The 14815-nt window shown below is 49.4% G+C and overlaps 1 protein-coding gene across 7 annotated transcripts in view; it reads right to left on the bottom strand.

Annotated features, from left to right (window-relative positions):
- Positions 1-7749: 7749 nt before the first annotated feature.
- The window catches only part of LOC144688418 (PHD finger protein 20-like), a 47440-nt gene continuing 40374 nt past the window's right edge, over positions 7750-14815 (bottom strand). For all 7 annotated transcript variants that reach the window (XM_078554924.1, XM_078554921.1, XM_078554922.1 and 4 more), the window contains 3 exons: positions 13263-13683; positions 11916-12105; positions 7750-8301 (listed from right to left, as the gene is read on the bottom strand). In XM_078554924.1, the coding sequence (XP_078411050.1) occupies positions 8159-8301; positions 11916-12105; positions 13263-13683 (754 nt within the window). In that variant the 3' untranslated portion in view covers positions 7750-8158. The remainder of the gene's footprint in view (positions 8302-11915; positions 12106-13262; positions 13684-14815) is intronic.

The raw sequence follows: 14815 nt of genomic DNA, 5'->3' as shown, positions 1-14815 counted from the left end.
TAGGAACTTGGAACTGCTGATAAACATCATTGACTACAAAGGTATTGCGCTACGTACAAGAGCACATTCAAACTCAGCCGCCCCCTGTTTAGTGCATAGTCCATGTAAACATAAGTCATTCTGTGCCCATGATGCAATGTGCTTTAGTTTCTTTCTTTTTCCTTGGCTGTGGCTTTTGGAAATTCAACAATTTGTCTTTTGAGTTCCAACAGTTTCTTCACACTGAACAATTCCAACAACAAAAATGTGCACAAAATACAATCTAAACAGTTTCTACGGGGGATAAAAAATACGCTGTGCAAACAAAAAAAACAAACGATCCACGTTCCCAAAAGACTGGGGTACATCCAACACAAGGGGTAAGGAAATGTAGAATCACAATAGAAATGGAGACAACCATTGTGTTTTTACCTGAATTGCCACACGGTGCTGAAGGTTAATGAAGTGGGGGGGGGGGGGGTTTTTTACCTCCTCGTGATATGGTGTCTCAGTTCTCCCTCGTTTTTTTTTTCCCCCCACCACAGGCGTTGGTCAGCTTGGAAGAATGGTAGGTGGTCAGGTCTCCTCCTCGGAGTCAGATCAATGGTAGGGACTTGGAGGGGTGGGGTGGGGAACGGTGGCTTCTCCCGAGCTAAATAAGCAACAGCAGCCCCGAAAGGAACAGGAGTAGGCTATTCATCCCCCGTGAGCCTCTTTCGAAACACTTCAAGAACCTTGCCCAAAGTAGTGGTTTCCCATGTGTCAGAGAGCCTAACACCGTGAATAATAACATGCTCTTCACTTTGGGAGCTATCACCAAAGCCAAGCTGGATCATGCACATTTTCTGTCACTGGCCACTGGATAACTTTAGCTGCACGTTTCCAACCTTCCCCCTCCTGCAGGCCCAGAAACACTGATGCTAATCGTAATACCTCCATTGCTGGCCGGGCTGAGATAGCTTGACTCAACAGTTTTGCGCTCTGTTGTCTCATCACCCACATGCACAATGCCGTACTGGGGTACAAGACAGAACGTTTGACCAGCAGCTTTAAAGAGTAAACACAGGAACAAGAGGTGATAAGATTTGAACTGATCCGGAAAACAGTACTGCGTGGGCGTTATGATACTATATGCATTTCTATATGCATTTCTATAATATTTAAGTCTAATGAGAGACAACACTTTTACAGATCAGTAATGTTTCCATTGGTAGAACTGACATATCTAGTTAATAAATTTCAAATTCTCAATCATTATACAGGTCCAATCAATTCAGTGTTGAAGAACTTAAGGCCCTACAAACACAAGTAAAAGCTTTTGGATCTTTTTTAAAACATTGCTTGATGCAAGAGACAAAAACGTCCCAGACCTGTTGGCAAATCTCCAATACACATTTTACGTCTTTAAAATAGGAAGTATATCATTGCATTCTGTCCCAAGTGTACTGAGTACCTATTCTCATAGACCCATCTCCATCCCCAGGTTAAAACTGTTGTCAACACTGTGCTACCAGAATGGAGGCTCTTCATAAGTCATGCAAACAGAGCTCCTTTCGCTGGCAGGACACCAGCATTACACTATTTCCATTTTATCTACATACATTCAATCAAGACAGAACATTGAGAGCTTCTTTTTCATTTTAAAGGCTGCAAGGGGAAGTGGGGGGGGGGGGGGGGGGGGGGAAGGGTAACGAGCCAGTATAACCAGGAGGCAAAAGCATTTTTGGGGTAGGTTAGCTATTGACCCAGGCTCCAAAGCTCTATAGAAATTAAAGAAAAAAACAGGTAGACAAAACTCATTGAAACATCAAGGCAGCAATGATGACTAGAATTAGGGTCTGAGTTTACAGCCGGCAGGGTTTGGAAGCACAGCTCCTTTTGCTCCAGGGATAAAACAGAGACCAACCAAGCCTAATGGAAAAAAACTCAACTCCAGAGGCCCAGGTGGCTCATACAGTATTTTCTTGCAGGTCCTGACTCACCTAGAAAGGAAGCAGATCTCCAGTGGAATTGTTCGGCCTTCATCCATCTCTTCTTCAACAGCACTTGAACAGACTCAATAAAAAGTGCAACAGAAAGTAGCTCTGGATAACACTGAGAAAACCTTTTTCTCAAAGTCTGTGATTACAGGAACCATTCCAATTAGCTACTTTCAACAAATTCTTTAAAAAAAAAGACCCCTAAAAATGTTAGTGTGCTAGGTTCAAAAGGGAGACTGATCTCTGAACAGGTTAAGGGTGAAAATGACAAACCTGCACCACTGACCCCCCCCACCCCCGAACTCTGTATCATCAAGGATACAGACAAGATTATACTGAAGCTACTTGGAAAGAAATGTGATTTAAAATATGTCAAACGTTACTCACAATTTGAATTCCTACAAGCATAGCTTGAGATGGTTTTAAACAAGGTTAAAATTTACCCGCTGCATAACAATTAATATTCATAACTGATCACGACATAACTCTCATTACTTCCACTGAATGCGATGATGTGGCACTTTTGGGAGTAGGTTTAGCTTCCTGGAATAGCCCAGTCCGAACATCCATTTATGCAAATCACCATGTAGTGATTCTGCAGCTGGCTTGTCCTGTGGTAATTACTGTACATACACAGTGCGTACTTTGTTGGTTAAAATGTGCATTGCAGAAAAATACTTTATATATTCTGGTGTCGGATGAGGGGAAATGATCCATTCTTGACTAAGTCACCTGTTAGGCCCTGTAATACAGATGGCGTTAAGCCTCCTGCCTAAATGCTTAACCGATGGTGATACCATCCCTTAGCAAATCACAGAGGTTGCAACACGCAGGACGAGTGTGGCGTCAGGACAAGTTGTGAGGCTAATGCAACCAATCTGACAAGTTGTGGGCTGGCATCAGGAACAAATGGCCCCACAAACCCGAGTTTACTGCACGTTCTACACCTGGTCCCAGTCCCGTATCAGTTAGGGTGGGCCATGAATGCAGCTCTGCCCCACATCCCAAGAACAACTCCTGTACGTTCGGCATGTTTTTACAGAGAGCTCCCCAATCTGCCTTTCCATGAATCTATACTAATAGGGGATGAAGGGAAGTAGAGAGCAATCGGGAAAACTCCTACCTGCAAAACCCAAGAGCCTCTATCTTAGCCACGAGTGGCATCCACTCTTTTTCCTTCGTGGGCAGTGTTTTCTGCACTGTTAAGATTCTGAAATGAAAACAGAAGATGCTGGAAATACACCGTAGGTCAGACAGCATCGGTGGAGAGAGAAACACTTTGGGTCGCGATGACCCTTAGTTCTGACGAAGGATCGTTACGACCCGAAGCACCAACTCTGTTTCGCTCTCTGCGCGGTGGCTGACCCGTTGTGTATTTCCAGCATTTTCTGTTTTTATTTCAAATTCCCAGGGCCTGCAGTATGCTGCTATTGGGCTAGGTTCCTGCAGAAGTTGAACTCTGATCTCTCTAGATAGCTCGTGTGGCACCGCTCAATGTGACAAAGTTACGGGTTTGACTGCAACAGAAGCAGCCATGTGGCCCTCAAGTTTCACAGCGCAAAACCAAGTCCAGATCATCTTTCCATGGGTTCTTGGTACCATGAAAAACTGGCCGTGTAACATATACAATCGCATACATTAACCATAGACAAGGATTTCATAAAAATGTGGCCAAGAAATTAGCTTTTAAGGGCAAATTCCTACAGAGTTAAGAATAAACCAAAAAGGTGTAAAATCTTGGTTTGTATTTGAAGAGCCACATTTTTTTTTTACACGGCAGAGCACAAAGTCTCACTTCACTTTCTATATACAAATAAGTTAACTTTTACTAAAAAGGTCACCTGAAGGCTAAATGCACAATTGGAGAGGTGATCATTAAATATTGAAAAAAGGATCTCTTTGAAAATGGTCAAGGTATTGGTTTGATTTCATTAATCAGTGATGGTGTTAACATGACTTGTACCATTTTCGGACAGTCACACAGTCGGAATTGACTCCACTTCAGCAGAGTTCCCCCATCTTGTGGGGTTCCTGGTTAACATTTAATTGTACTGTTAAGGCGCGTCAGAAAGTTCATGTAATGTTACCATAAGAGGATACCACAGATACAAACCTAATATGGGTGCTGGAGAGAAAGCAGAGAGAGAGAGCGGGAAGGGATGGGGGCAGAGAAGACAGACAGAGGGGAGAGAGAGAGACATGGGCAGGAGGGAAGAGAGGTGGGAGACAGAGCGTGGGAGAGAGAGAGAGGAAGACAGAGCATGGGGGAGAGAGAGAGACAGACAGAGCGCGGGAGAGAGGGAGGGAGACAGAGCGCGGGAGAGAGGGAGGGAGACAGAGCGCGGGAGAGAGGGAGGGAGACAGAGCGCGGGAGAGAGGGAGGGAGACAGAGCGCGGGAGAGAGGGAGGGAGACAGAGCGCGGGAGAGAGGGAGGGAGACAGAGCGCGGGAGAGAGGGAGGGAGACAGAGCGCGGGAGAGAGGGAGGGAGACAGAGCGCGGGAGAGAGGGAGGGAGACAGAGCGCGGGAGAGAGGGAGGGAGACAGAGCGCGGGAGAGAGGGAGGGAGACAGAGCGCGGGAGAGAGGGAGGGAGACAGAGCGCGGGAGAGAGGGAGGGAGACAGAGCGCGGGAGAGAGGGAGGGAGACAGAGCGCGGGAGAGAGGGAGGGAGACAGAGCGCGGGAGAGAGGGAGGGAGACAGAGCGCGGGAGAGAGGGAGGGAGACAGAGCGCGGGAGAGAGGGAGGGAGACAGAGCGCGGGAGAGAGGGAGGGAGACAGAGCGCGGGAGAGAGGGAGGGAGACAGAGCGCGGGAGAGAGGGAGGGAGACAGAGCGCGGGAGAGAGGGAGGGAGACAGAGCGCGGGAGAGAGGGAGGGAGACAGAGCGCGGGAGAGAGGGAGGGAGACAGAGCGCGGGAGAGAGGGAGGGAGACAGAGCGCGGGAGAGAGGGAGGGAGACAGAGCGCGGGAGAGAGGGAGGGAGACAGAGCGCGGGAGAGAGGGAGGGAGACAGAGCGCGGGAGAGAGGGAGGGAGACAGAGCGTGGGAGAGAGAGGGAGACAGAACGGGGGAGAGAGAGAGAGGGAGACAGAGCGTGGGAGAGAGAGGGAGACAGAACGGGGGAGAGAGAGAGAGAGAGGGAGAGGGAGACAGCGGGGGAGAGAGAGAGAGAGGGAGAGGGAGACAGAGCGGGGGAGGGAGGGAGAGAGAGAGAAGGGGACGGAGCGGGGGAGGGAGAGAGAGAGAGAAGGGGACAGAGCGGGGGAGGGAGAGAGAGAGAGAGAAGGGGACAGAGCGGGGGAGAGATAGAGAGAGGAGACAGAGCGGGGGAGAGAGAGAGAGAGAGAGAGAGGGAGACAGAATGGGGGAGGGAGAGAGAGAGGGAGACAGAGCGGGGGAGGGAGAGAGAGAGAGACAGAGCGGGGGAGGGAGAGAGAGAGACAGACAGAGCGGGGGAGGGAGAGAGAGAGAGAGAGAGAGAGAGACAGAGCAGGGGAGACAGAGCGGGGGAGAGAGAGACAGAGCGGGGGAGAGAGAGACAGAGGGGGATGGGGGGGTGGGGAGAGCACGCAAGAGAGGGAAAGAGATAAGCTTTCCTCCCTTCCCTAGCTCCAAATTGAAGCCCAAAAAGCATTCAGGTGGCAGAGGCACTGCTTATATAGAAGTTTGGGAATATTTAAGCTTTCTGTTGAAATCGAGGAGACGAAATTCGAAACCCCCCCAGATCTAAGGAAACACTGACTGGGGCAAGTTAATGGCACAGGGTTTACACAAGCTCAGTTTCTGGAACTCTGCAACGAACATGTTTCTAAAAAGATGAATTCGATGTAATTAGAGGAGACGGGAAGTCTGGGGGTCAGGTGAAAACTTAACGTCCGACCTCTCCCCAATTCTGCTAACTTAAGGAAAAGATAAAATCGAGAAAATCTTATTCGAAGTTTCATCTATTCCCCACAGAAGGTATCGTTCCTGGTCAGCTCTCCTCACTGCCGGGGGGGCGGGGGCAGCAGAAAAGGAACAGTTCAACTGAATGGAATGGAGAATGGGGGGGGAATGGGCAGACGTTATTCTTATTTTATCCGAGGGGGGCTAACCCTCCTGTCCTGTACCCCATGCTGTAGGCTGCCCTGCAGTGCCCCCACATTGGCAATAGTTTCCTAGGCACGGGAGCCGTCAGTCTGGCCAGTTCAGACTGTGGTGCTCTTCGTTAAGATGCTGGAAACCTGAAAGAATTGAAAAGTAACATAAACGTGGACAAAGTGTCGCTCAGTCACCGTCCACAAAGCAGAAAGGACACATTAACATGCATCACCGTTCCAGGAAACTTTACCCTCTGTTCTGCTTACAGGCCGAATGTATTAAAACTGAAGATTGGTAAGATTTTCGGCGGGCTCAGTTCTGATGAAAAGTCATCGAACTGAAAGATCCGACAATATTGTTCCTCTCCACAGGCGTTACCTGACCTGAGTATTTCCAGCATTTTTTTAAAAAGTTTTTATTTCAGATTTCCATCACCTGCAGTGTTTCACTTTTTTTTGTTGATAGATGTTTCTTAGGCAAAGGGTGTTAAGGGTTACGGAACTGAGGTGGGCAGGCGGGGTTAAGAGGCAGATCAAACACTGAATGGCATGGAACAGGCTCGAGGAGCCAAATGGTCTCCCCCCGCTTCCGGGTTCCTCTGTGCTGACCTGACCTGACCTGCCGTAAACTCGCAGCGTTTTCTGCTCTCGCCTGTAACCGAGTTACTCCTGGGGCAACCTTACACTGTCCCCCTCCAAAGGAAAACACCAGCCTGGTTTCGGCACAGCAACTGAGAGGGTCAACAAGAAACGTCATCAGCATTAAGCAAGACGGCGGGCTGGAGCAGCGACTTCACCCTCACCCCCACCCCCCCCCACCCCCGACACAGAGACTCCACCCTCACCCACCCCCCGACACAGAGTCTCCACCCTCACCCCCCCCGACACATAGACTCCACCCTCACCAACCCCCCACCCCTCCGACACATAGACTCCACCCCCCCGACACACAGAGACTCTACCCTTACCCCCCCGACACACAGAGACTCCACCCTCACCCCCCCCGACACACAGAGACTCCACCCTCACCCCCCCCGACATATAGACTCCACCCTCACCCACCCCGACACACAGAGTCTCCACCCTCACCCTCCCGACACACAGAGTCTCCACCCTCACCCCCCCCGACACACAGAGTCTCCACCCTCACCCCCCCACCACCGACACAGAGTCTCCACCCTCACCCCCCCGACACATAGAGTCTCCACCCTCACCCCCCCACCCCGACACACAGAGTCTCCACGCTCACCCCCCCCCCGACACACAGAGTCTCCACCCTCACCCCTCCCCGACACAAAGACGAGACATTAACTCACTCAAAACTCATTCATTTACACAGTGTTAAAATCCACCCTCAACCTCCGTCCTCAAGGCAATGAAGGAAATGGTGCAACGGGGAGAGGCCGCTTGAGGGAGTTGAGATTCTGTGCCCTCGTGAGGACTGAATTAACGAATTACAGATTGCATCAACAAATCCACAAAGCGTTGAGGTAAGTCAGTCAGTCCGTCCGTCCCATCATTCCGTACGTTAGCTCCCTGGCACTGGCTCAGTGAATCCTCCCAGTTAGTTCTCCTGTCTGTGCTCAGAAACCCACCCTGAACTGGTCGAACAAAAAAATACAATGCTTTCCCTTCAACAAAAAAAGGAACAAGACAAAGATGAGTCAACGTGGGAATTTTAAATACGCTAATAATTCTTTGCAATGCTGTGTTTTTCTCTCTCTCTCCCTCTAAAATGTCTGGATGGTGACTCGTGCTCTTAAAACGTTCAAACGCTGCAGCGTTCCAATCGACCCAAAGCAAGCAGGAGATGTGTAGACAGTTGAAGAACTTGGCATGTCCTTTCCCTCCACTGTGACAGAGAAGGATCACTGTCAGGGCTGAGCGACCTCCTCTCCTAAGGCCAAGCAGGAGGCTCCCAAAAAAGCCCAAGAACGGACAAAAAAAAGTTATGAAGAAAGAACGAACAGAAACTCGAGTCCAGACTCATTGCAGTAGCGTACGAGGCCCAGTCACCCTCATCCGGTATTTCGTCCACGCTACTTCTGCTGTTAGAATGAGCGGTCGCCTCCTTGCCTCAACATCCTGCGGTCAAAGGTCCTCTGGGTGTCTGATGCATCTCACACAGGACAGCAGGAAGCAATCTGCTGCACCTTGCCCAGGTCTGTAAGGAGCTGCTTCATCCGGTGCTTGAGCTGAGGCAATCGGGTCAGTGGGTCGGGCGGCTCCAGCTCACCAGAGTAGTCCAGCCAACTCTCCAGAACTAGAAGCCAGATAGAAAGTGAAGAAAACCGAATTACTTATGACAAATCCTTGCGGCCACTCGCAGCTTTTCTCCTACATTTCCCTGTATGGTCCCACAGAGGCTCCTTCAACAGTACCTCACAAACACACACACACACACTGCCCTGACTTAAACTATACCGCCCACTTCTTCATTATCGCTACCTAGCAGGACTGTGGGAATATCTTCACCGCATGGTTAAAGTCACCCAAAAATTAACAAATCTGTCATCATTTGCTTGGAACCAATGGCCACCATATGTGAGGTTACAGCTCAAAACACTGAAAATATTCTGAATATTAGCTGCATACAAGTAAGTAAGAGATACCTTTAAGAACCAAAGACAAAGAAGCTGACTAATAAAGCATTGCCGAGTATTTGCAGTACAGCAAGAGGCCATTCAGCCCATCGGATCCATTCCGGTGTTTATGATGCACAAGTGTCAATCTGGCACAGCTGCTCACACTCCCAACCCAACTCAGAAGGTTGTGGGTTCAATGTGAAAAATAGGAGCAGGAATAAACCAGATGGCCTGTCAAGCCTGCCCCGCCATTCAATACAATCATGGCTGATCTTTGGCTTCAAACTCCATTTTCCCATCCACTTCCCATATCCCTCATTTCCCAAAATCTGTCTCATGATGGAGCATCCACAAACCTATGGGGTGGAGAATTCCAAAGATTCACAACCCACAGTGAAGAAATTTCTCCTTTTCTCAGTCCTAATCATCAGCTTCTTATCCTGAGACTACGCCCCCATGTTCTACATTGCGCAGCCAGGGGTGACAGCCTCGCTATCTGCTGTCAAGCCCCTTCAGAATCTTGCTTGTTTCAATGAGATCGCCTCTCATTCTTCTAAACTCTAGAGAGCATACACCCAACTTTCTCAGCCTCTCATCATAAGACAACCCTCTCATCCCAGGGACTAATTCAGTGAACCTTTGGTGTACCGCCTCCAATCTAAGTACATTCTTTCTTAATATGGAGACCAAAACTGCACACACTATTCCAGATGTGTTCGCACCATAGCCCTATGCAACTGTAGCAAGACTAATGTACTTTGCTACTCCAATCCCCTTGCACTAAAGGCCAACATGTCATTTGCCTTCCTCATTGCTTGCTGTATCTGCATGCTAACTTTCTGTGTTCCTTGTATGAGTACACACAAGTCCCTCTGAACATCAGCATTTCAAAGCTTTTTGTCAAACCCCACTCCAGGAGCTAAGCTTGTAACCTCAGCTCTTTCAACAAAGTTTTCAATTTCTTAACTTATTCTCCTCCACCCCCCACCCCCAACCAGAAACTGTAATCTGCAACAAAACTTTTCACTGAATTAATCTTGGGAGTGTTGGGGAGGCAAGCCTGTCTGGATGGGCAAGATGTTCGAGTAGCTTTAGAACGAGCTGTACCTGCTCTGCCCTGAAGCTGCCAGCCCTTGCACCTGCACCCAGTGCATTAACAACATGCGTGAAAATAAAACAAACAAGGCTGGGGATCTGGCATTGAAAGAGAAGCAGCTGATAGGTCAACATCTAAGAGAGGATGACCGGTGTTATTGATTGGCTGGAGTGTTTCACAAAGTTGTACAACAAAGGAGACCGTTCAGCCCATCGTGTCTGTGCAGGCTCACAAAGTATTACCCAATTAGTCCACTCATACCCCCCTTCTTTCCCTACAGCCCCGTCTACTTTTAAATCAAGATCTAACTCACTTTTGAAAGTTATACCCTTACAGGCAGCGCATTACAGATTGTACTAACTCCCTGGATAAAAATAAATTACTAGCCCTCACCCCTAGCTTTGTTTTTTTTTTAACCAATTGCCTCTGATTACCAGCCTCCCTCTCTACCTACTCTACCAATACTTCTAAACTATCCTCAACACTTATAGAGGCAAAGAGTACGAAAGGTGGGTAGGTTTTGGAAACTATTGTGGGCTACTGGTTGGTTGGCTTCAGTCAGAAAGTTGTGTCCAGTTCTGTGTTTTAGATGGAAGGTGAAGGCATTGGAGAGGTCGCAGAGAAGATTCTAAATGACTGTGACAAGAGCAAACTACCTTCCCCCTTAACCTTCCCTGCTCCAAGGAAATCAACCTCAGATGCTCTACTCTCTCCAGACAGCTGAAACACCGTCATTCCTGACGCCAAATATCATCGCCATCATTAGCTTGCATTCGTCTAGAGCCTCTGACATAGTAAAATGTTCCAAATCTTCATACGTAACTCAGTGTCAAATTTTGTGGAGGTATTAGGGCAAATGACCAAAAGCTTGGTCAAAGAGATAGGCTTTAAGGAATGTTTTCGAGGAGGAAAGAGAAGTGGAGAGGTTTAGGAGAGAATTCCAGAGTTTAGGGCCTTGGCAGTTGTAAACTCGCAATAGCTTTGGTGTTCCCAATACTTAATTGTTGGAAATTTCTGCTTATCCAGTACTGGATGCTGGACAAGCAGTCTGAGCGTTTAGAGATGGTGGAGGGACCATGAGAGGTGGTGGTGAGGCAGAGGTGGGTGTCATCAGAACAGGTGTGGAAATGGACAGTTTCCAGATGATATTGCTGAGGGGCAGCGTGTAGGTGAGAAACAGGAGGTTGGGGGGGGGGGGGGGTCAAGGATAGATCATTGGGAGGGGGCCCCAGAGGTAACAGCGCGGGAGTGGGAAGTGAAGCCATTGCAGGCGATTCTCAGATTACAACTAGACAGGTGAGAATGGATCCAGGTGAGTGCAGTCCCACCCAGCTGGACGGCAGTGAAAAGGTGTTGGAGAAGGACGGTGTGGTCACCCATGTCAAAGGCTGCAAGCAGGTCAAGAAAGACGGGGAGGGAAGGGGATAGTTTGCCTTTGTCACAGACATTTTACATTCTCCTGTGCAATCCCTCTAATGCCTTCACCTTCCATCCAAAACCCAGAATTGGTTACAACAAAGCTTCCTATCTTTTGTACTCTGTGCCTCTACTTATAAACTCAAGGATCCCTTTTTAAAAAAAAAATCACCTTTATCAATTTATCCCCAACAATGTGGTTGACTCTTAACTTCCCACTGAAATGGCCTAGCAAGCTGGTTCAAGGGCAATTACAGATGGGCAACAAAGATTTGTGTATGTTTCACGTCAACTGGCACTATTGGAATAGAGGGCCTTGTGAATGCTTTCACTGTAATTCCACCCGCCCACCTACCTGCTTGTTTGTTTCAGAGTCATTACGGCACAAAAGGCCATTCAGCCCTTTCCAGTCCATGCCGCCTCTTTGCAGAGCAATCCAGTCAGTCCCATTCCCCTGCTCTAAACCCTTGGCCCTGCAAGTTAACTTCCCTCAAGTGTGCATCCTGCTTCCTTTTGGAATTATTCATCATCTCTGCTTCCACCGCTCCTGCAAGCAGCGAGGCCAGGCCATTACCACTCAATGCATAAAAAAAGTTCTTCCCTACATTCCCCCTGTATCTGTTGCCCAAAACCTTAAATCAGTGTTCCCCCCCGCCAAAGTCCTTGTACCAATGGGAACATTGATCTGCAACGTTTATGTACAAGGGGAGCCTCTCTGCTACAGCAAGGAAGCCCCACCCCCAGCTGAAACCTCAGGGCAGACATATCCCCGCCATTTACCATCCAGCTCTTTCTCAATGAAGTCCATCCGATGACAGACCTCATCCTGCAACGACTCGACATGCGTCAGCAAGTTGTCCTGCCACTGCAGCTGGGGGTCGCTGGCGCCCTCTTCCTCGCCTTCCTTCAAACCACCGCTTTCCTCCTCCTGCTCTGCCTCGGGAGACGTGTCACCGCTGCTGCCGTGGACCTGACAGGAGGCAGAGTAATCGGTTAAAAGTTCCCGAAGTGGGAATCTGCAGACTTGGAGGAGGGAAATAAAGACGGAACGAGAATGGATACATGTCTCAGCTACTGTCTGGAGCAGCACTTCCCATACTTCATCTCACTGCGACTCCAGTTTAATGCTTCGCACTTGGTGCAATCCCAGAGTGGAAATCAGGGGTGGGTGGGGGGGGCGTTGTAGTTGGTGGTGGTTAAGCTGACTGGTGGTGGGGGGTGGGGGTGGTGTTTGGGGAAAGAGTTCAAATGGCAGGGGTGCAGGCACAAAAGAGAACTTGGATACCTACCATTTTGCAGGCCCAGCTGGTGGCAGTGATCGGGCCTCAGAGCTCAGTTCAACAGAGGCTGTTCGCACAAACACACACAAAAAATAATTGCGTACATTTACAGGGGCCTTGCAGCCGATGCCAGAACAGTCTCCGCTCCACAGCTTCGGAACTCGCCACCCCAAATGCTGGTCCTGCCACCCCTCTGGGAGGTCACTACCACAGTTTGGGAACCCCTGTTATGGAGCTACTTTGGGGCGTGGGGGAGAGAAAGGGAGGCATTATGCTTCCTCCTGTTTCTGAAGCTGCTGATTCATTGTGATGTGCAGTTCCACAGGCCCCCCTAACCCCCCCACTGGGCTTCCCGCAGTCCTTCACTCACCTGGGTAGAACGTACAGCACAGGAACAGGCCATTCAGCCCAGCAGATCAATGTCCGTGTTTACATTCTACATGAGCCTCCTCCCGCCCTACTTCATCTAACCTCCATGGGTAGAATCATACTGAAGGTGGCCATTTGGCCCATCGTGCCTGCACCCACTCCTTGGTAGGTCATTAGCCCCACTCAATCTCAGCCTAGTTTTCAAATCCCTCCGTGGCCTCACCCTTTATTTAGAACGTCAAGTACCCCCTTCCGCTTTCTCGACTGCTTTACTTATCCACTTGCTCTGCCACCTTCGGCGATTTCTGAACTTGTGCTCCCGGCTCCCTCTGCTCAAAAAAAATCCATTCCGCGAACAGACGTGACAATTATTGCCTAAGATATAAAGGCAAAAAACACTGCAGATGCTGGAAACCCGATCACTGGCAGAGGACGTGTCTGCCTCCAGATACGACGGTTGCACGGTTAAAATACTGACCTTGCAGTGACCGGCTAGCTCTCGGTGAAGGTCAAGGTCTGACTTTCCTGAGTCATCGTCGATATTTCGCCCGAATCTCTCAGCCAGCGTTTCGTCCCCGTTCTCCCGCATCCTCCCGATCCCTTCGTCCAAGGTGGAGTTCCTGGTCTCCACCACAAGCCGCTGCTCTGCAGCTGGGTAGTAGGCACGAGGCTTTTGGTAACAGTGTTCGTTGGTGATGTAGGACTCCTCTATCAGCGGGGCTCTGCTCTGCCGTTCAGCCGTGCCGTTCTGCGCCCTGCACTGCACGCTGGCGCTGGCACTCACCCCGCTGTTGCTGTCTTCGCTGGGCGCACTCTGCCTCTCCCGCAGCTTTTCAATGGCAGCTGAAGAAACTCTCCAGGGCTTACACCAGAGCTTCAGGTCTGGCTGGTCTTTATTCCTGGGGACAGAACGCACAGCAGGTCACCAACCCCAGAGGTGGGAAAATAAGCGAGCCGTATAATTTGTTTTGCGATCGTCAGGAACGAGGGCTGTTCTTGATAGCCGGGGTGGCGGGGGGGGGGGGGATTGGAGCTGATGGCTCAAACAGTCTGCCTCAGCCTCAACAACGCAAGGCTGCATTCGTGTAGCAACCCGTTTCCGCTTCCCATAGCAACCCCGACCTCTGGGTTAGATCGCCAAGAGGGCCAGTGGCAGTCCCGGCTGATACCCAGAGAACAAAGGGCCAGTCCCTGATCCATTGGCCTTTCTGTTCGCATAAGCACAACTTATGAAAGGCGATTGTATGGTTTTCCCAAAAGGTGCGCTATATCATACAAAATATAGCCATGCAGAGGAGGGAGGGAGGTGCATTTACCTTCCCAGCTGGAGTAGGGCATTTAACCTGAGCAATTTCAGTGACATGTACATTTGAATTTTTTGTCTCGGGGTGGCGGGGGGGAACGTTGCGGAGTGTATACATATAGTGCATAATAATAGTTTTTGTTGGTAATGTTTTGATTGATCAGTTTAAGGGGGGGGGGGGGGGTGTCTGTTGGCAGGTTTATTTTGTGGGCAGTGCCTGGCGCACTTGGAGGACTGGAGTGCGTGGTGATGCCAATGGTTGGTATGGACGGGGTGGGGTGGGGTGCTGGTAGAGAACAAAAAAACAGCGACTGTAAGGGGAGCCCAATGATAAACTTATCCCTGGCTAGGGAGATTGTTCCCGCGAGTCACGGGATGGAATAGAAGGGAAGGATGGGGGTGCCATGGGATAGCAGAAAGGAACGGGATAGAAATGGCATTGGAAGAATGGAATGGCATTGGAAGAATGGAATGGCATGGGAGGGGTAGATGAGATGACGGAATTGGTTAAATGTGGCAAAATGGTCGGGACAATTACTGGATACAGCTTATTATTCAAACGCTTATCCTTGTACTAAAAATGAAAATTCACTTGAATTGAATGAAAAGGTTTTAGAAAAGCTGTCAGGTGAATTAATAGAATACATCAGTGTTGATTCTATAGATGAAGATGATGATAACAGACTATACCCTCCAGAGTTTCTACACAGTCTAACTCCAATGGGCCT

Source organism: Cetorhinus maximus, chromosome 13 (assembly GCF_964194155.1).
Source record: "Cetorhinus maximus chromosome 13, sCetMax3.hap1.1, whole genome shotgun sequence".
Classification (NCBI taxonomy): domain Eukaryota; kingdom Metazoa; phylum Chordata; class Chondrichthyes; order Lamniformes; family Cetorhinidae; genus Cetorhinus; species Cetorhinus maximus.
This window is presented reverse-complemented; position numbering and strand designations above follow the sequence as displayed.